The 21586-nt window shown below is 35.2% G+C and overlaps 1 protein-coding gene across 3 annotated transcripts in view; it reads right to left on the bottom strand.

The window, feature by feature from the left end:
• Positions 1–21586, bottom strand: part of LOC124352732 — a 220688-nt gene that overhangs the window by 11090 nt on the left and 188012 nt on the right. Inside the window, exon 1 of one of the 3 annotated variants that reach the window (XM_046802370.1) lies at positions 5081–5328. The exons of the other annotated variants lie outside the window; for them this stretch is intronic. Coding sequence (XP_046658326.1) covers positions 5081–5240 — 160 coding nt within the window. The 5' untranslated portion in view covers positions 5241–5328. Of the gene's footprint in view, positions 1–5080; positions 5329–21586 lie in introns of those variants that run through there. 3 annotated transcript variants of the gene reach the window in all.

The raw sequence follows: 21586 nt of genomic DNA, 5'->3' as shown, positions 1-21586 counted from the left end.
TCTTTGTTTTAAATTATATAATGTCGCGCTAAACTACAGGTTTTAGAAATGGGACAGAAATAAAAGTAAAGCAACCGGCCGCTGAGGCGGCAAGGAGCGGGAGCGGGGGGCGTCCATTACCGCCAGTGGGCAATCACTGGGGACGGAACGACATGAAACAATAGACCCATGGGGATAACCCGTTCTTGTTCAACTTCTTATTGAAATTCCCTCCCCCACTCTAAACGCCTAACGTGAGGGTCATCTTCAACAGTTATTCACCGGAACATTGTCGGTGACCATGATGCTTCCATTGGTTCACCTCTACGAGATAAAACTTTCGGTATATCGATCACACATTAGATTACAACATTTGTCCTAATTTATAGTTTTAGTTCCTGTATAAGCATTATCAAATGTTTATCGAACTAGTGAATTAATAAAAAAAAAGTAAAACATGTACGGAACAAAGTTTTAGTTATTGTTTTTGTGCTGCAAGGAAAAGAAACACCAGTTTATCGTGCCACAAAAATATTGTTGTTACGTTATATATTGACGGCTTTTGCATGATATGATGGGATAGCATGTCAGAATTTTGAGAATTACTCACAAATAAGTAAAATTTTTCATTAATGTTGGAAATCAAACCCCGCCAAAATCTTTTCAAAATCCTGATGTCCATAAATAGATTGCTTCATAGTGGAAATTCAAAATGTTCCAAAGAAGGAAAATATCAGGGGAGTATGATAGCATCTAAACTGGATGACGAGCAAGCCTTTAATCAAAGAACTGACAGCGAAAGTCACCATTTAACCATAGCTAAACCCTGCATTGACACGATTGGAGCAAGGTCCTGAACTGGCTAGCCGAATGCCGAACGGCACGTAAGTACCTTGAAGGGTAAACAATCTGGCACTATCACAGTTCCCGCCTAATGATCTGCAAGGTACGTTATCAGTTAGGTATCAGAGCTACCGCCTACTACACCTCTCGCTGGTCGCTGGTCAACGCCCGTGAGTCTGTCAGGCTCGCAGTACGTGACAGAGGTAACGTTGGTCTCAGACTCTTCTAATGGTATTGTCCCTTCGGTATCACTTAATCTTCGCTGTTTTCCTGTGATATTGGAATTTGAGAAAGGTCTAATTTTAGCTCTGATTTGATAAGCCGGTATTCTAAAGGACCTCATTAGAATAGTGATATCCCATGGCCACTCCGTAAAGGTCGAAAACAACCGGACAGAACTAAACAAACTCTGCTAATTGTGAACCAAACATCTTCAGCTCTGGTATTCTCTCTGCAAGAGATGATATAAATGCTAAACGTAGAACAATGTGATGCCCATAATTAAGATTGTAGTTTAGCTGAGAAGGCAGAATTGAGTTTAATCACTGCCACGCAGCGATATAGCCAACATTGAATTAATTGTTGCATGGCAAATACTATGCTGTACTTCTTATCCAATAATACTATGTGTGTCTATTATTAACATAGTCTAAATAATTTTCTAGAAGAGAGATTTCATTTTTCAGCGTTTTTACTGTGATTAACCCTTGTGATTTGTGATCTAAGAATAACATAGGTATAAAATTGTATTTAAAGTCAATATATTATTGTATTTGTATTGTACGATTGTATTGGAATTCTTAGAGCATTTCTACGGCATTTATTTATATTGGTGCTAGAAGGAACTCCGATTGTCAGCATACACACGTATACCTCTCACTCCGTGTATTATTGTTATCAGTATTTTTATCAGTTCTATCTTATCATTATAGATAAAGTGATCAACAACGATAACAAGTCTGGGTTACACGATCAGTCTGTGTTAAGCTAAGAACCAAATTTCAGTTACCTATATATAAATTTGGAGATTTTTGCGCGGGCATTTTTCTTTTTCAAGCTCCGCTTGTGCCTTCAACAAATGGGAGTAATACCGCGTTCTTTTGTTATAGTATAATTATTTTAGTTTTTCACGTGTGTGTGTGTAATAGGTTCCGTACTATGACTGTAATTAAATAATTACAGTCAAAAATTTTGATGTAAAATATAGTAGGCTTATATCTCTATTACACAGGGAATTATTCCTAAAAATGAAATTTTTACATCGCGAAAAACACTTTTAGAAAAATGGTAAGATTCTAAACAATTTTTAGAAATATTAATGTCCGAGCAGTATGGAACAGACTACCTATATTTATTTTGCTCCCTTGAGTAAGAAACAGATGGGCTAGAAACATCCGTGAAATCCGACAGACACTTGTGTCCTGCAGTCAGGCAGTAACTAACTGTAAACAATAGCGAGTGAGGTAGAGGGTAGACCTGAGTGACAGAGTAACACCCCTTGTAAAGACCGCCGCCGCGCTGCCCCAACTCCGCTACCTGTCCGACAGGCGCTTGTCATCCCTGACATTGTAATTTACAAACATTGCCACCCTTTGCGGCATAATACAATCGAAACCAAAACTCAAAAGGCACCAACTGTAAAAGTCAACAAGTCTTAAAATATTATTGGTTATGATGGAACAAGGCTTTTTAAAATCATATCGTTAGCTACCTATATATATATGTCTGTGCGATAACTCGATATAACTAAAAAACTAAAAACGTATTTTGGTATTATTTTTGGAAGAGTAAGTCTAAAACTTGTCTTCTGTCTTTCTGTAAACTATCGCAATATATCACCCAGAAAAATATATAATTCATTCAGATCTGACTCGTACAAGAAGTCAAATTTTTCAGTAATTACTAATTACTCTGTAAAACAAAAATGTATCCTTTATTCTTAGTTTCAAGAGACGGACTACACAAATGAGGTTAGGATTGTCCAATTATTGCATCCCGGTCCAAGTAACCTGCTTTGTCATTACTGCATAAATATATTACTGCACACGATACATTTTAAAATTTTAACATCGAGCCAAGAAATTAAAAAATTCGAATGTAGGCCTAAACTTGGCAAGTTTTTTTGATCGTTTTTACAAAAAACACCTCATCGTCAGAAGAACCTATCATATAGAGATATCTATCATTCTGAGCGACACAATGTAAGTTATAAAGATTTTGATAAGGTAACATTACTCAATTAAAATATTACATTTAAAGGAAACACGAGTTTCCTAATTTCCTATCAGTCGCATGGGATAGGCGAAGAGATGACTGATAAATTAGATGGAAGTATGTGACTTTGTAACATAGGCCTAGGCCTATTCCGAACTTGAAGTAGGATTCATCATGAAGGCACTGTCGAAAGATTTGGATTTTGTTAATAATCTAGTAATGGGGATATTTATTACAAAACCGAAAAGCATAACCTATATAATGCTATTTGTATGCAATATTTTATGTCCGTGTAAAATTAAATGTGCTTCTATAGTATGAGTTGTATTCTTGCTCTGGTGTATATTTCCAATGCCTTATTTTAAACATCAACTATAACAGTGTTGATTACACATAGGTGTAGCCTACGGCTGAAATATAAAATCCGTGAAATCGCTTACAGATAAAATCTCCCGTATCGGAAAACTCTATGCACTTCTGGCAATAAAAAGTTAAAAGCTATTTTTATTTATGGTAAATGACGTGGTTCTTTCAAATGACGTTGGCTAGCGTATACTCTTATCCTGTTTAGGCTATACCATATTGATCTATCCACAGGTAAATATGCAATAAGGGAACAACAGGTTGACTCACCTATCACGAAAGTACAAAGCTGAACGGATCCGACACAACATTTCACTCGAGAGGATTGGAACTTTGTAAGGGTTGGAGTTAGAGGTTCTGTTTGTAAACAGAAAGTACGTTGAGTCAGACGTTCAACAGGTGGACGACCCAGGATCGATCAGCTGGTGACTAACGATAACACGATCAGCTGTTCTCAGAACTGATTTTCTAGAGGAGTAAGTTTGCCGTCTCGTGCGGATCAGATTGTAACCAGTTACGTGAATTAATTTCACAACTTTACTGTATACAATATTTTGCAATGTGCTTCCAACAAACGATATTTACAACAATGCTTGCTTATCTGTCGAGGAGAGTTTTTATTGATTTTAATTTATTGTTAAGTTATTTTATTGTTATGTTGATTTAATTTATAGCCTGCTTTGAAGTTCAAAACAACACGGTCATATTCAAATTTCTGAATTGATAGTTAATTTGGTATTTAATTCTGGTAGTTCGAGCGCAAATAGGCAAAATTACCTAGGCAGGCCTAGATATTACTTTTGGATAAATAAACTTACAAGATCTAATTGTACTGCATCTGGATGTATGTTTAATTTTGTCTATTTGGTCGTCGTGTATAGATTGTGGGAAGAGGGTTAAAAATGCTTCCCTAGTTATTAGGCTATCAGCCCGTTAAATGGGATCTCGGATATATGTCGTTATAATTGGTACTTAAAATGGCAAAAGATAAGATAATAATGTTGTCATATTCACAATTGTAAATGATACGAAATTTTTAAGTAAACAAACCAGTTTGAGTCGAGTATTAAGGGCATCGTTATCTTATAGGGACTACTGGGTTTAGATTTTGGTGGTGATAAAGGTATTTTTAATTGATGGGCCAGTAACTTTTAAACTGATAAGAGTGTGTCAGTGTTTATGGATAGTCGGAGATAGTGACAAATGCTTGTAAACGTTATCGCTTATGTTTAGGCATCTGCTGTAATTGTATGTAACAAACAAAAGTTATATTGATAATTTCTAGTCAACATGAGAGGTTAAATTATTATCAGATTTGTATTAAACTCTTCAAAACACGTCCAACGTTATAACAAAAATGTACGAACTTTAGTACGATTCAAGTTCCACATTAATTCTCAACACGTAGGCTATATAGAAATAAATATACATGATGGCTCAAAACCATTGTATAGAAAAGTAGAAATATAATTTATTCTAACCTTTACTGCGGGATCGAATCAAACTTCCGTCATCATCTATTAAAGACATTTAACGGTAGGACTTTAAAGTTAGTAAACAATACGCCAAACGCACATTTGATTTTTACGAGCTGAAGTTAAAACCACATAAAAGTTACCATTTGTTATCGCTTCTTTTAAACAAAAAAAGTTTAGTAGAGAAACATCCTAAAAAAACTTACTTTGATATAAACTGTGTTGCCTTCTCCTGCAGTGGATGCAGCATTGAGGGGATCTGTGGGGGAGATGGTGTCTGTCCGTGTACACCGCCACTCTGACTGTTCTCTGGTCGCGGTCCATGGTAGGTTCCACTGGCGTAGACACTTCCGTCGCTATCGTCATCCTATCACTGTCACTCACAACCACCGACTGACTTGACAACTGCCGCGGAACGGCCTAACATATGAAACGGCCAGACACCCCACCTCACGCCAGAAACGGTGACTAACCCGGGCTTTCCACCGCGACCAATCGCGACCGGCCTTCGGCGAACGCGGCGCTCCCATTGGGCGGCAGGAGGAGTCATGTCACCCCTCCCCACGCCTCTCTACCCTCGGCCTAACTCGCTACCTTGTTCCTTCCGAGAGGAGCAGTTATATCACCTGGACCTGGAGTACGTTCATTCATGGCTGGCGCTATCAGCCCGCCGTAGCCCGCCGCGCCGCGCCGCGCTATACGATGACGTGAATCATAACAGGCCTTGTGCAATCCGCGCCTCCGCACAGCACGCCTCCCGGCTGCGACTGCACACTAGTCCCCGCGTGTTCACGTGCCTCACTCGCCTGACATTTCCTCCTTCGCTGGACCAGTGTCTCTCTCTACCCCACACCAATATTCTGAACTGATCGATCAATTATTAATAATAATGCAGGACAAGAGCAAAGAAAAAATTCTTTTTATTAATTAATAATTCAAAAAAGTACAGTTAAACGTTTAAATTCCGCTTAATGTTAACAAGCACAATAATACAAATTTCAAAGTTAAAATTGGCAACAAATTCTGTAGTTAGGTTTTAACAATAAAATGATTTTTATACGTGTATAATAAAATTAACGAAATTACCTTAAACGTCTGCCTACAATGTCCGTTGCTGGGTTAAATTAAAGTATCCTAAATAATACAAAACTATTTTAAATAGATATTGCTAATTATAAAAAAATGACATGATGAAAAAAACTGATCTATAGACCTGAAATTATGCAAATGCTAGCGAGTTTGAAGTTGGTGCATGCCACATCCATGGAATTCAACTGAACATTTCTATATTGGTCTTACATGGGTAACCACGATAGCAACAATAAAATAGCAAAATTTGAAAGAAAACAGTACAATCACATACAAATTTACAATATGACATTATAACACATGTGATGAACTTGATATTATTGTATTACCGTACAGCCTTTTACACGACTAGTGTTGTGGTGTACTTTTACTACTAACTCGTACATAATAAAATATTGGTTATATGCAAATACGCTGAACACATTGGTGACGAATACTTTATCCGGTAGACATCATGATAGAATAGCGTAAAAATAATTTACATTCTAAGACGATATAAATCTCCGCGATTGTCGACTTTCTACTTCCAAAGTTTCAAGACATTTACTTCTCAAACGAGAAATGCGTGAAAATACCCTGAACGAAAGAATTTCTTGAGAAAATATATTCACCTTCTCGGGCAATTCCAGATTTAGCCAATATTAGATAAACGATTAATACGCCGCTTACGTTCGGTCAGGGACTGTTATACCACTTTCCGGATAGATTTATCTTTTCTTCGTTGTATAGCCCACTTACAAGATACGATAATATCCAGTTCACTTGCTCGTGTAACTAAGCTCAGATTGAGAAAATAAACATACAAGAGGTTTTTAAATTTCAAAGTCCAGTAGCATGTCGGAATGTATGGTATATATATTCACTTTGTAATAAGTGCTATAAAATTCACAAGTGTGGCCTCATATTATGCAATGTCCCTTTACACGAAGTAGGTTAAGGGGGTAATGAAATTTTAGGACGCATAGACCCCAATTCTACATGACACGTACCACAATGGTAGAGGGCGAAAAGGCCAAAGTTGAGTGAACGTTGGCGAAAAGTTAACATACATAACTTAAAAGTTATATACTTTAATTTTTTTTTTGTCTGACGACACAAAGATTTTGTGTTTATACCACCCATCCTAAGAAACCTAACCGGCAGAAATGAAGAATCATTCAAGACAAGCGTCAGTCCCCAAAACTAATAGCTACTAATTAAAAATCCAATAATTTTTAGAAAAGTTGAGTTTTGAGTTTTCAAGTTCCTTAAGAACTTTCCAGTGTATGAAAAATTACAAAATATTTGTTAGGATCGAATCTGTAAGGTACTCGTGTCTCCTCAAGGTACTAAGCAAATTGTAGATAAACTATGAAACTCTTGAAAGTTATTAAAGCGTACATACAGTAGGCTAAGTATTAAGGAGGCACAATCGATTTTTCGATACATGACACACATTTATCTGACTGTGTCACACATTGATCCAAAAACGTTCAGTGTGTATTGTTTTAGCGTAATTGCTTTTATGTATATATTAATTATGGTATATATTATTACTGACTTTGTCACATATCTCTAAGTACCAGCGATCTGTATAGCAAGGTTATCCGTATATCACGTAAACTAATCCGACTACAGAAAAAGCAACGTTAGAAGGACTACTAAACAATATTAACTTAATATTAATAATATTATTATTAATATTAATAGCTTTTCAAGGACCTGGAGATGGCACAGTGCCTACGAAACGCGTCGTAACGTCGCAATACAGGTATTAAGGAATGTCAGAAGGTAAATTTATAATTCATTGTACCTACCATAGAAGATTAACATAAATTGTTGATGCCCAATTTGTCAACAGCATAAAACATTGCCTTTTTTGTAACTGTGGGAATTTTATTTTCAAATTACAAATCCCCTTGAAACATAATTCAAACGGCTAGGACGAATTTAAGAGCCAACATCTTTTCTGGTGTAACCAAAATACAGAAAGTTTGTTTTATTCAATTTCTCTGAATAACGTATAAATATTTTATAATATAGCCCTTTCCATAACTTTGAAGAATCAAAATATCCCTCAAGAAGATACTTTAATTCTTGATCATTTTGATTTGTTTCCAAAATGATATATTTTTTACTGAATAAATATCATACTCGTCTATTAAAAATAAAGTAGAAGGTTTCAAATTAAAAAAGACTTATTTTATTTTATTTTTAGAATACATAAAAAATGGTTTTTTATGTAATTAAAGACGTATAATAAGTTACCCTAACCAAAACTAAAAGTGGAAACTATTGAGCTAGTCACATCCTTAAATAATTATCTACATCGTAAGATTTAAAATTGTGATTAATAAGCCTACATTAATTAGACTCAGCTGTTATTGAATGAGCATTACAGGACTTTGGCTTGTCTGTTTCTAGCATAAAAATCACCCAGAAGAGAATCATATCAATGGTGACGTCACGTAACAGATACTGTCCGAGCCGGATACATAAATAATAGTATACGTTATATACTAGCTATTGATAACGTTAACTGGTTGTCAACAATAATAAATTGTTTGCGGCCATATAAATAACAAAGCGCTCTTTTGCCGTACCGCAACAATGCGGATCGTAATCTAGTACAGTATAATGACTGCAGTTTTGAGTATTTAAACTGCTTCCTTGTTGCTTGGGATTTCTTATCTGAAATCTAACGTTCATTTAATTTCGATAAAAACGATTTGGTCTTTTCTCCATTATAGAAAATAGGTGAATTCTCAAAGCCCTAATGGGTGGGATGCCCTATGAATCATGCATTGTGTCGATGCAATAACGAGTCTTGTACATTCTTACTTAATTCTGTTCATTTTATAACATGAGTTATCTTATCTTTCCACAATGATAATGAGGACTAAAAAGGGTTTAAAAATCCCCAAATGTGGTGTACTTTTAAAATTAAAATCATTCTCACTACTTTAATATATCACACTTTATGCCGAGCTTAGACTAATTTGTTCAAAAGATATCATTTAAAGTAATTAGTTCACTCCATATAATATAAAGAAAATAAATGTAGACTATGTTGCGGTAGCCAGCTATGAGAGAGTGTGTGTGTAGTCGTCGTATCCGGTCTTAGCGCTCAAATCGGAAAAGTGCCAATTGAGTGTCGGACTAAGAATCCGCTCAATCCAACGTACAGTTTGTAACGACCTACAATGTTCGGCTTTAGGTATAAACTAGAACAGGTATATCTAGACACTTAGTCTGGGAATCGTGTTAGAGAAGGGTCTATAAGTCTGTAATTCGGATAATGCATTAAATAATACACTTATTTAACTACTTAGGATAATATAACTGCCAGATTAATAAATAAAAAAATTAATTAATTAATTAATAAAAGCCGATCCAATGATGTTTGTAACGATTTTGTTAATGTTAACATGTTTGTGATGGTTGTATTATTGCCGTGTTCGCCCGTCCGTATGTACAATAACTTAGTACATAGTGCCTTAGGTAATTGAAACTTAGCACACAGGTTTCTTTCAGCCCAGGGAAGAATGGTATTAATTATTGGGTAAAAAACAAATGGCAGTCCGGTTGCCCGTTCCATTGAATAGTACTGATACTCTTGACTTAAAGATCCTAAAGACTAGAAACTTAGTACACATATTTATTTTCGTCCAAAGATCGCATCTATTTATATGTACAGATTAAAAGCGGTAGTCCGTCCGCCTCTGTGACAACTCTTCCTTTGCGTTCCGTCGGATCCATCAATACTCAATTGTACAGGTATATTTTAGTTAAATTTTCAAAATAATTAATTAACACGCCATTTTATTTATCACCACTCGCAGTGGTAACAGGAGCCTGAACTACCCTTGTGTCCAAGAAGTCTGTATCAGATAGCAGTTGTTACAGGAGCCGGAATTACCCCTTGTGTCCAAGAAGTCTGTATCAGATAGCAGTGGTTACAGAATCCAGAAGTATCCCTTGCATTTAAGAAAGTCTGTAGCAGATAGTAGTGGTTACAGGAGCCGGAATTACCCCTTGTGTCCAAGAAGTCTGTATCAGATAGCAGTGGTTACAGAATCCAGAAGTATCCCTTGCATTTAAGAAAGTCTGTAGCAGATAGTAGTGGTTACAGGAGCCGGAATTACCCCTTGCATTTAAGAAAGTCTGTAGCAGATAGTAGTGGTTACAGGAGCCGGAATTACCCTTTGTGTCCAAGAAGTCTGTATCAGATAGCAGTGGTTACAGAACCCAGAACTATCCCTTGCATTTAAGAAAGTCTGTATCAGATAGTAGTGGTTACAGGAGCCGGAATTACCCCTTGTGTCCAAGAAGTCTGTATCAGATAGCAGTGGTTACAGAACCCAGAACTATCCCTTGCATTTAAGAAAGTCTGTAGCAGATAGTAGTGGTTACAGGAGCCGGAATTACCCCTTGTGTCCAAGAAGTCTGTATCAGATAGCAGTGGTTACAGAACCCAGAACTATCCCTTGCATTTAAGAAAGTCTGTATCAGATAGTAGTGGTTACAGGAGCCGGAATTACCCCTTGTGTCCAAGAAGTCTGTATCAGATAGCAGTGGTTACAGAACCCAGAACTATCCCTTGCATTTAAGAAAGTCTGTATCAGATAGTAGTGGTTACAGGAGCCGGAATTACCCCTTGTGTCCAAGAAGTCTGTATCAGATAGCAGTGGTTACAGAACCCAGAACTATCCCTTGCATTTAAGAAAGTCTGTATCAGATAGTAGTGGTTACAGGAGCCGGAATTACCCCTTGTGTCCAAGAAGTCTGTATCAGATAGCAGTGGTTACAGAACCCAGAATATCCCTTGCATTTAAGAAAGTCTGTATCAGATAGTAGTGGTTACAGGAGCCGGAACTATTCTTTGTGTCCCAGAAGACTCAGATAGCCTCCAATCGTAAATTTTATTCCGCCAATACCGAAACTTCAATTTATCTTGAAAATAGATCTTAAAGGATAATAGGATGTCCGTACCATTTGCCATTGTTACGTGTTACAACAACAGTTACATGGCGATCGAGAACTGTCGTCTAGCTTATTTTTCTTTGATCAAAACCTAGGATAGGAGATGATTAGCATGGAAAATTACCTTTTATTCCATATTTAACTATTTTAATTACTTTAAACGGGCAAGAATTAGTATTTTACAAAATAGCTGTAAACCATATCGTATGCATTTTCCTGTAAATATACCAAATGTTGAAATTAAACTTTAGATTAAAAAAATAAAATAGGTTAAGAAAAAATGAATATCTGATATTTGAATTTAGGTAAAAGTATATAATTTTTACTAATTTAATTCACAACAATTTTAGAAGATCTTAATTATCATTCTGATATAAATGAAATTTTAAGGTATTATTAGAATTAAATACATCTTAAATTTAGACCCCATTAAAAGCCTGAGATAGCCCCATAAAAGATACAAAATAAGAGTTATGATAGTAAAGATTTAGTTAAGACTTTGTGCAGAAATATCCAATTAAACATTGGGACGTCCCTAATCGACGAGGCCAGCCCAACTTTGTGGTGGCGTGAAGCCAAACAAAAAGAATGTCTGGTATGTTAGTGTGTGCCAAACTATTGTGTTTATTTAGTGCGAACGTAGGTATATGGTATGTACTACCCTTTCAAAAACATAACCTAAAGTTTACTGTTCAAAAACTGTTTCTAATATAATTTAAGTCACTCGGTTTGATTTTTTCAAAATACGTTCTATGTAGTCTGGGTCGATAAGAAGTAAAACGCTAAAAATCGTGGAACTTGATAAAGTCGTTATACATAACTGTTGAACATACTGACAGACGATGTAAATGTCAAAAACATGACTGTTTGTCCATAGCTCACTCAGTCCATTATAAGCAGCCAGAACATGTTCAAATCCTTAGGCAAGTTCATCTGTTATTCTATAAGTACAAACTTGTTTTCATACAAACTATGAAAATATGTTCATATGTTAGAGAAAAATACTGTACCTTGTATCACACGTATAATAATTTTAACTTTCGAATCTTTTATGTGGACAGTGTGTAATAAACTACAGTTTTGAAATGAGGCTTAATTTTTTTACTGTGGTAGGAGATTTCTTAATACGTGGGTTTCTTTGTTTAAAGTTTGTTATTGACAATGTAAGGTTTGAAACTATAATTGTATTTCGGACATGAATATGTTACACAATTAATTAATTTTGCTCTCAACTGATGAAGAGAATAAATTAAAATATTATAAACTTTGTGTTATATATTTTGTAACACATAAGAATGACAAATGTCCGATATCCCATGTAGGTTTTATTTGTTCTATTGGCTATATAAATATTTTATTTTTATTCGAAGAGAAAATAAACGAGTAGTAAATTCATTGATGTGGTAAGCATATCTTAAAACAAAAGCACATTTGAGTTTATGGAAGCACATTTTGTTGTTGAGTTGAATAGGTGCACGTTTTGTTAATGTTCATCTATTCAACCGAAGTAGTTGCGCGAAGAATGGCACAAGGGCAGTTATGAGTCAGAATTAATTACTCCCTGTAAATTCGGAATTCATGCACCAAAAACTGCACAAAAAGAGGTTTTTAATGCCACAAAATATAAACGACCTATTTCTAGTCCAAGGAAGCACTTAAGTGGGACAGATTACACCAAGCGAGGGAGCTATCTTTTAGATTCTATTGACGTCAAAAATGACCTTACGTACATACAGATTTTATTCATTAAGTTAATATTACAAGAGAATTTTACCTCCATCCCTTTTTATGCTTTCCCCATGCAGTTATTTTCCACAGTTTATATTTGTAATTCTTATACTATGTGAGTTTTTTCGAATCTAGTTTCGAACTTTTATTTTCTAAATAATAGATTACCGATATATTCGGGAGCTTATGTTATTAGCTGGATGAGACGTTTTCATCCTCTCACCTTCCCATCCCACATGGCAATTCAAAAGTAATCGAACGAACAGAAAAGTTATTAAAATAAAACGCCATTTTAAACAAAATACTTTTGGTGCAATTAACGTTTGGATCATACAGGAAAAATTAAAATATTGGAATTTAATAAAGGTTGAAAATACTTTTTAATCCATTTTCATAATGCTTGAACATTTAATTAATTGTTAAGACTAATAAGTATAAGTTACTTTTTGATCTTCAGTTTGGGAGGAGGAACGCCTCAGATGAGTGAGTAATGCAATGTTTATAGAGTTATTAAACACTAAGTTTTCTAATAACAGAAAAACGCCCAAAAACGCTCGGAAAGCTTTAATCAGATGATGGTAATTAACAGTGTTTTCGTTTAAACCAGCTTTCACTCCAAAATGGACAAGTCTAGAATATAGTAGTATATGTCTAAAACACATTATTTGAGTGCGAGTATGATTTGAGCCAGTGATAAAACTTAATGGTGACAAATACAAAATTTGTTAATTCTTGAGTTTATCGCTAATAACGTAAATTTGTATGACAATATTTACAAACTAAATTGGAATATTTAAATAAAATCAGACGGTACATCAGTAAAACGAGAAATAAAAAGAAATCTTGATACCGAGAAATAGAATTTGGTATACAAAATACTAAGTCTACCACAATTTATTTGGTAAATGGAAATACCATCCTCGTTAGGAAATATGAATGAGCGTCCATGAACAATAGTTACTATTAATAGTTGCAGTAATTATAGTAAAACGCTAAATAAAATTACATTTTTTATTTTTGTTAATAATTACTGCATCTCTTAAACACGTTTTACTCCTAAATATCAGTCGCATATAATTTGGATGGGAAATTTAAACTTCATCTCTCGGTAAATAAAGTTTTATTTAGCCCTTAACTTTATTGTAAATTTATCGTCTGTTTTCTTTCCCTAACGATTACAAATCACTCAGTGATGGTGCAGATTAAATATTTTCTTTTATTTGAAGAAAGTTTCGAGAGGTAGGTGGAAATGCGGAGGTGGCTATGGATACAACTACGACACCTAATTAACTAAAATCTCCAGCCTCTGGCTAAACGAAGTCTCACGTTCTATTTGCAGTTTTAAAACACAACCAGGGCTAGATTACTTTATTTAGAACTGTGTCCTTTGAAATTGTGTATTAAATTCTTCGTTTTTACCGTTCCTGTTTTATAGTATAGTTTTAGACTTGCCATTACTATTTAAGCAATGAATTACAATTGTATATAATACTCCGTGACTTCGATTTAGGAGCAGGTTGTACTGGCAGCCCATCTTGATTTTAAATTCATGAGAATCATTGTTCTTGAAAGTTTTATTGTTGCACTTTAAAGTTGTTAATATTTATATTAGATATCCAGAAATAAGAGTCTTAAACTTATTAGTACTTTTTCGTTTGAATATTAAAAAAAATATAAACTGTTTAAGAAACGCTAAAATTTGTTTTGATGTGTATTACTAAACATCTAAAAAAAGGCATTCTCTACAATTCTAGGACCAAAGATAAAGGCGGAAAAGTGTTTTAAAGTTTAGCATTGTTTACGTCGAGTAGAACATATGATTTCGTTAGTTTCACTAATTCCGTTTTATAAACCGATACACAACAAAAGCGAGCGCTATCTGTGGAATGAGGGGTTAGGTAGCTAATACTATTCGAACGGTAAGAGTAAAAGTAACGTGGCGCAGCTCTAGCGTCAGACCTCAGAACTAACTGAAATAATATCCCGGTTATCAGCGCACCACGTCCGTAAGCATGCATTATCTACTGTGTAACTGATACAATAAACGATGATATCCATACCCGTTTTACTACAGCCTTATAAAAATAAAATAATTGCTTTAAATAAAAACTACCTTTTCTTTTCATAAAAAAGATTTCACAAAATAATAAAAATTGGATTACGGACATTTTCCATTGTTATGAGTAAGATTGAATCATGACGTTTCTAGAACAGAGGTATCTTCTTGTTTGTTCATATGCAAAACACTAAAAGATCAGATTGCAAAAATTCCAACACCGAAGATTAGGCAAAAATATTAAAATTCTCAGCATTTTTTTACTTGTTTACACCTGAAGAAGGAAGAAAGCAGCAGTTTACAAGAGATCGTGTTTCATTTTCTGTATAACTCATAACCAAGGGAAATGTCTTCAATTCTGTAATATGATCAAATCATCCAATGTCAGTATTGAAATTTGAGCAAACAAACAAACAGATTTGCAAAGTCACTGTATACATTTTATACATGGTGACATGGCACAGTCTACTCATGTGAGTCGCGTACTGACGTCAATATTATTCATTACATACTATCATGTATCCGCTGATAACCATAGGACTAACATGAGATTGGTGCTGATTCACTACGACATTATGTCGATCTGTGAGAAGTCTCTCTACTATTGCAACAATGAAGGAATCAGCTAAAGATTCTAAAACTAATTTTGACTATTTCAATCTACAAGCGGAAATCAGTGAATGTTTTTATATAATCATAATTTAGGATCTGACTGGAAGTGCTATTTTTGTACTAATGTTATTGCGAATACTGCATAGTAAAGAAATTATTCCTACACATAACGATATTATTTAAGAAAAATTAAATAATTATTTATTACTTCATTAATGATATTAAGTAATAATTACTATAATGTATTAGATTATTTCATTATCACACGTTAGCTTAATAAAAGTTATACTGCTTTTTAAGGAATTATCTATCTTAAAAAAAAAACTAAATTTATCAAGTAACGTACATCATTTTGTAACGTAGACGTTAAAACAGACAAAACTAATAGCAATCTTTTCTATCTTTTCCATAAACCTACTGCATAGTAAACAAATTATTCCTACACATAACGGTTAAATAATTATTTATTACCTAATTAATGCTATTAAGTAATAATTAAACTGTCGGTAACATTTTTAGGAGTATTTGAGTAATTCAGTAAATTAACTAATTAAAATAAAAAGGAATTTAGTAATTAGCCACAATTTGACTAATAATCGAGTTGTTCTTCCTTTCGTCGACTATGTTCCCAAATTGCATTAATTAATTTTATTGATTCTTATAGAATTCGGTTGCTCTTATTACAAAAACAATACAAAAATAAATAAAATTAGTCCAAACACTTCCGAAATAGTAAAATGACTTTTAAATGATGAGAGCTATATTGAAATTAGCACTCTATTAAAGTGATGATCACATTTATGCCACGTAGGTTACAATATTTTTTTCGTCCTTTTCAAATTTTATAAAATTATTTAAATTCATTAATATATTTAAAAAAAACTAGACTTTATAGGATACGCTATGCCTCCAGATCAAGAATCAGAGCTTAATGGGGTAATGGTATTAGAACTACTATCCCTGTGTCAGTGTGTGTGTGTGTGTGTGTGTGTGTGTGTGTGTGTGTGTGTGTGTGTGTGTGCGCGCGCGCGCGTAAGGAAAAGGGTTGGTAATCTTCAGGGGATATGGTTCTCCAGGTAGATTAAACAAGGTAAATATTTTAAAATATTTAAAAGTATTTACGAACTAAAATATGAAGTGCAGAGTCTGTACATTTTTGATATAATTAACCAGATGAGTTTTGTGATATCAAGAGAAGGTAGCAAATAAACCCAAAAATAACGAATTATTTCAATTTTGTTATGCATACTATAGAGACGAGATATTTAAGAAATGATGGAATAGTTATTATGATTTAGACCATTGATCCGACCACCGATGTTTGGTAAACAGTGGTTGGGTTTTGCGGTCAATGCACGATTAGATTAAATTATATCACCAATGGTTTTCAATAAGGTTTCCGCATCAAACTATATTTGCTGTAATGTTCTATCATGTCAGTACTGTTTACATTGAAAGTTCCTTTCCCACATTTCCTATTTAATTTTCTCAAGAAACTAAAAAGACAGAACAGACCACTAATGTGCTTTTTAAGCAGTTATGGTATTCTATTTTGGATTGTGCTCTTTATAATAGTACGTCCAACGCACGGGATGATAATAATGGAATGTGAATTGCATGATGTGATAATAGTAGGTAAAAATTGAACATTAATTGAACTCTCTTGTACTCTCTTCAGATATTGTGAATTTTCTCTGTAAGTTTTAATATTTTATAAATTAGTAAGCCACCCTACGTTCGAGTAACTTGAGGTTTCATGCAACATTTCAAGTGATTCACTTTTTATTTAGTAAGTTTGACACAGTTTATAATTTTATAGTTAGTGTGGTCAATATGTTTTAAATTTGATTTATTATGAAATTTAATCGTTGCACTCATGGTACCCATAAGGCCAATGTAAAAATGTTCTCTAACGCTCAGCCAAATCCCACGGAGTGACATACACTATCATGGAACGCGATGTTGTTTATACAGAAATAAGATTTCATCATTCTGTCATCAGATGAACAAATTAGATGAGAAAATGAAATTACCTATGATGGAAAGCGTTTGTTTCTAGATTCTTCGACGTCGACTTTATTGGATCCCTCATACATTGCCTCCAGATTCTAGGAGTCCAGTCTGTGACAGCGTCAAATTTCAGACCCTGCACTAAGCGGAAGGTGAAATGGAGTTGAACTTAATATTCGTATTAAATCAACCCTTCTCACCAAAGCCACGTTACGTATATTGTTTTCCAAAAATTAAAATAATTTAATTTTGAACTAAAATATTCGGATGGCAGAATCAGTGACAACATCTGAATCAATTAATCCATTATGATGGATTCTTGGAACCCGGGTGCGAAAAACTATCGATCTCGGGTACTAATTAACTACTTTCAAATGTCGCGATGATCAGACCCCAAAAAGGAACTGAAGACTACAACTGACTACTACTGACTACAACTGACTACTACAAGATGAGGATTGGGTGTTATTACTGAACGAACAGAAGAAGCCTTCTAATCACACTTACTAGAGTGAGCTAATCACATTTTATTAGCAAGTAAACCGGTAAAATTTAACAAATAAAATTATAAGAGATTTCACAATCGGAAACAAAATTTGATTTTAATTTAAAAAAAGTATAGATAAAAAAAGTGAGTTCTTGTTTGAAATTCAAATTTTATCAAGTCGAAATATAGTAGTAAAACATCAACCTTTACAGTTTCACAATCCCTGTTGTTTGTACAGTTCTTTCGACAAGGGACTATTTCAAATTTGTCCTGCTCGAAGTCTGGAGTAGTACTGCTGGATGAAAATAATTACCCTGCTCAGAATGCGCGGGGGAGACGGGTTCTGAATGGGAGGATGGACCGGAAGGAAGTTGGCCGGGAGCCAGCGGTCTAGAGGAAGCCGGCGCTGCGCTCTCACTCTCTCTCGTATGCAAATCGGCGCCGTCTCCCCTCCCGGGCGGCTCGGACATACCTCACATTCCAATGAAGGTCGGCCGGCCTGCGTGACGCAACGATAGCGGGTCAAGATCACCGCCTGCCGCCCGCCTTGCGTCGCCACCGCCGCTTGTGGTCCAGCTTGTCAAGTCACCTCCGCCAATCGGCATACCTCACGGTACATCCCTCTTCGCAACAATGAATGATGGCTTGGGCCTGAAAGCCTTCCTATTGAGTATGCAGAGGCCAATTTGGAATTAAAACTGACCTCCCAAGTTGCTTTGGAAAAAACATTCAGACCATGAGGCTTTCTGGAGGTGACAGTCGCAACACCCGATTCAAGAATTGAAGGTGAAATTTAAATCTAGATTCCTACAACTCACCCCCCCCCCCTACACCTGAGGTCTAAAAAAGTTAATGGTTTGATTCTTCCCATTTGGAATAATTAATAATTGGATGAAAACAATATCCTACCAGACAATACTTGTCACCTATTGAACTCTTTCCACAACTCTTCTACAAATAATCTGTTAGTGTCGCCGTTTTTAATCTAAAAACACGTTTGTCTAGCTCAATGAACATCACAATACAAGTAAAACATCTAATTATCAGTACAATTCCAGGATTTTGTCATACGATCCAAGACACTCTGTCAATGGAAAGAAAAGTGATGTAGGATGACATTGGTCGATAGTTGCAAAGGTTATGTAAGCTTCCCGTTCTCTTGCAATCGTTATCGTTGTTGAAACGTTGATGAAAACTACGCAACGATTACGTGAGTATCATTCTAACAATGCAATAACTAAACATTTTTTCTTAGCGGATAAGTTTTATATGATGTTCTCTGCAAATTACTTTATTAAATGTGTAAACGGCTACACTATCGTAGTATATTTCGGCATATTTGCCACATGGTAGCAAAATTATTTTTAAACAACCTTATAATTCTTTTTATCTAAATTTGATATTTGAAGTTAAATAAACTAGTATATAAGCTATAAAAACTAGATCATTAGAAGAAAAGCTAAATCTCCTCGGGACCTTCAAAAACTTCTTGCCATTTTATATGAAAGGTTGATTTTATGCCAGTACGTTGACTTACTTTCTTCAATTGCTTCCAGAGTTGTCCATAAATTGCTGGTAATCAGGCAGTTTTTGCCAGACTTTGTTTGCATTTAGGATTAACCTCCAGGATACTGAAACTCAATTTTTAAAATAATAAAATGGAAATTATTTAGAAATCTAACCAATTTATAATTTTATGATTATCAGATGTTAAAAAATTACGGTTACTTTAAATATATTGAAAGAAGCAAAAATAATAAAAGAATTAAAATATTTTACAATAGTTTTATGCAAACATGCACTTGAATTGTGCGAGGGAGTTCTGCGATGGGAATGATCTGTGAGAACACCTTTCTCATATTTAAGTCGAGTTATTTAAATAGTCATCAGTAATTCTTTATACTTATAAGTCAAAACCATAATTCCTTTGTTGTTCATAATACATCCAAATTTACCACTATTGCCTACAGTTCTGATGGAAACGTCAATGGGAAAACCGGCAATGTATTTTAAGTGCTATAGAACCTTTCGGTTGTTTGGACAATACCGTTTCATGTCAATGAGCCGATACGGTGTCGGTAATACTTTTTTAAGACTTAATTAAATACACACAGCACGAACACTTCCTCACATCCTCATGCCCTAAAGTTCGACTAATTTGAATAATGACTAATTTGAGACATAAAAACATTCACAGAAAGATTTCAGTAGCTCTTCCTCTGTCTGTTGTATAGATTCCTATCCGATGACGTGAGTAGATGGACTGAGGAGGAAAGTGGTGGCCAGGCTATCGGGAATCTTGAGCACCGAAGGGAGAGTGGGAGTACGACGCACGGCGTTGCGCGAGCTGGTGCAATATTTGGTCCAATTTCTCCGCCACGAGACCCTGACACTTGCATAACGTCTACTTTCCAAAGCGGATCTCCGCGTAGCACGGAAATCCGTTTCGGAGACCCCGGCTAGATGCGGGATAATAGTGTTGTGTTTGGAAGAGGATCAGGTAACAGGTTTCAGTAATTTATTCTCGGCCCACGTCGTTCTTGTTTCTGCATCCGTTATAAACTTGTTCTCTCACCATTACTAGCGGTGTAAAATTGCAACCACCATGGTACCTGTTTCGAACCAATCTGAATTATAAATTATCAGATGAATGAAGTTATCTACTGCAAAAAGAAATCTAGATGATGGACGGAGTGTTGAGAAAAGTGGATTAAATTGATTAACTGGGATGCTCAAGACACAGCAGTTGGCACGACCATAGAAGAATAAGGCTTATGGTTTTTTCAACGTTATACGCTCTAAAAGCATGACAGAATTCTAGATGTCTTGCGGTACCAGTGTTCCGTTACCGTCTCACAGGAGTTGGGTCGTAAATAATATGAAATTACATGAGCAAAGGTGCGATCAATTACTTACATAGTATCACTTATATTGTGCTGTAATAAATACATACAAATACGGGTATTTACTAATAGGTTTACAATACAGTCAAATATGCTGCAAAATCTCTCATCAATCAAGATCCCTAAAATACCTCAATAAACAGCAATTCCAATCCATTATACCGTTGATGCTGCACTCTATTACACTTGTCGCATTAACAAGATGACTTGGCAGCGTAGAAAAAACAGATCAGATGATGACAGAAGGAAAGTGACCGGCGAGATTTTCGGCAGCTATGGTGTAAGCTCGACCGACCTTGTGAATCACACGCCAGGAGTGCGAGGAATGTAGGTGGGCTGTGTAGCGGGTCCGTGGTCCCAGCACTATCCTCGACTCGGCGACTGATTAGCACTTTTGGTGTGAACGACTGAATCATCATCGGCACAATTATTTAAGTCAACTTGTGTATAGTGACCACGTAGTGAGCAATCTATGAGTAGTTAATCTGCATGAATTTTAAGAAGCAACAAAGAAGATTTTTGAAGGTAGGGCTCAAAAAGATAACATGGAGGGCTATAAAAAGAGAGGATCACTATGAGGAAACAGGCATCGATTGTGCAATTCTGCAAATCTTTTGGTGTAGATAAGTTCGAGGTTTGCCATTCACACGAGATCTTCCATTTACTAAGTTTTGCTCTCAAAATACTCGTAAAATCATAGATGGTATTGTCAGAGATAATATTGGGTATGTATGGATGGAAGGCTTCATATCATCTCTTTCACCAGAGTCGTTATGCCAAATAATTAACATCCGCCTAAGATAAAAAATAAAAATAAATAAAAAAAAATAAAATAAAAATAAATTGGATCAAATCAAATCAAAAT

Source organism: Homalodisca vitripennis, chromosome 1 (assembly GCF_021130785.1).
Source record: "Homalodisca vitripennis isolate AUS2020 chromosome 1, UT_GWSS_2.1, whole genome shotgun sequence".
Taxonomy (NCBI): Eukaryota; Metazoa; Arthropoda; class Insecta; order Hemiptera; family Cicadellidae; genus Homalodisca; species Homalodisca vitripennis.
Note: the sequence above shows the minus strand (reverse complement) of the source record. Positions and strands in the feature narration are given on the sequence as shown.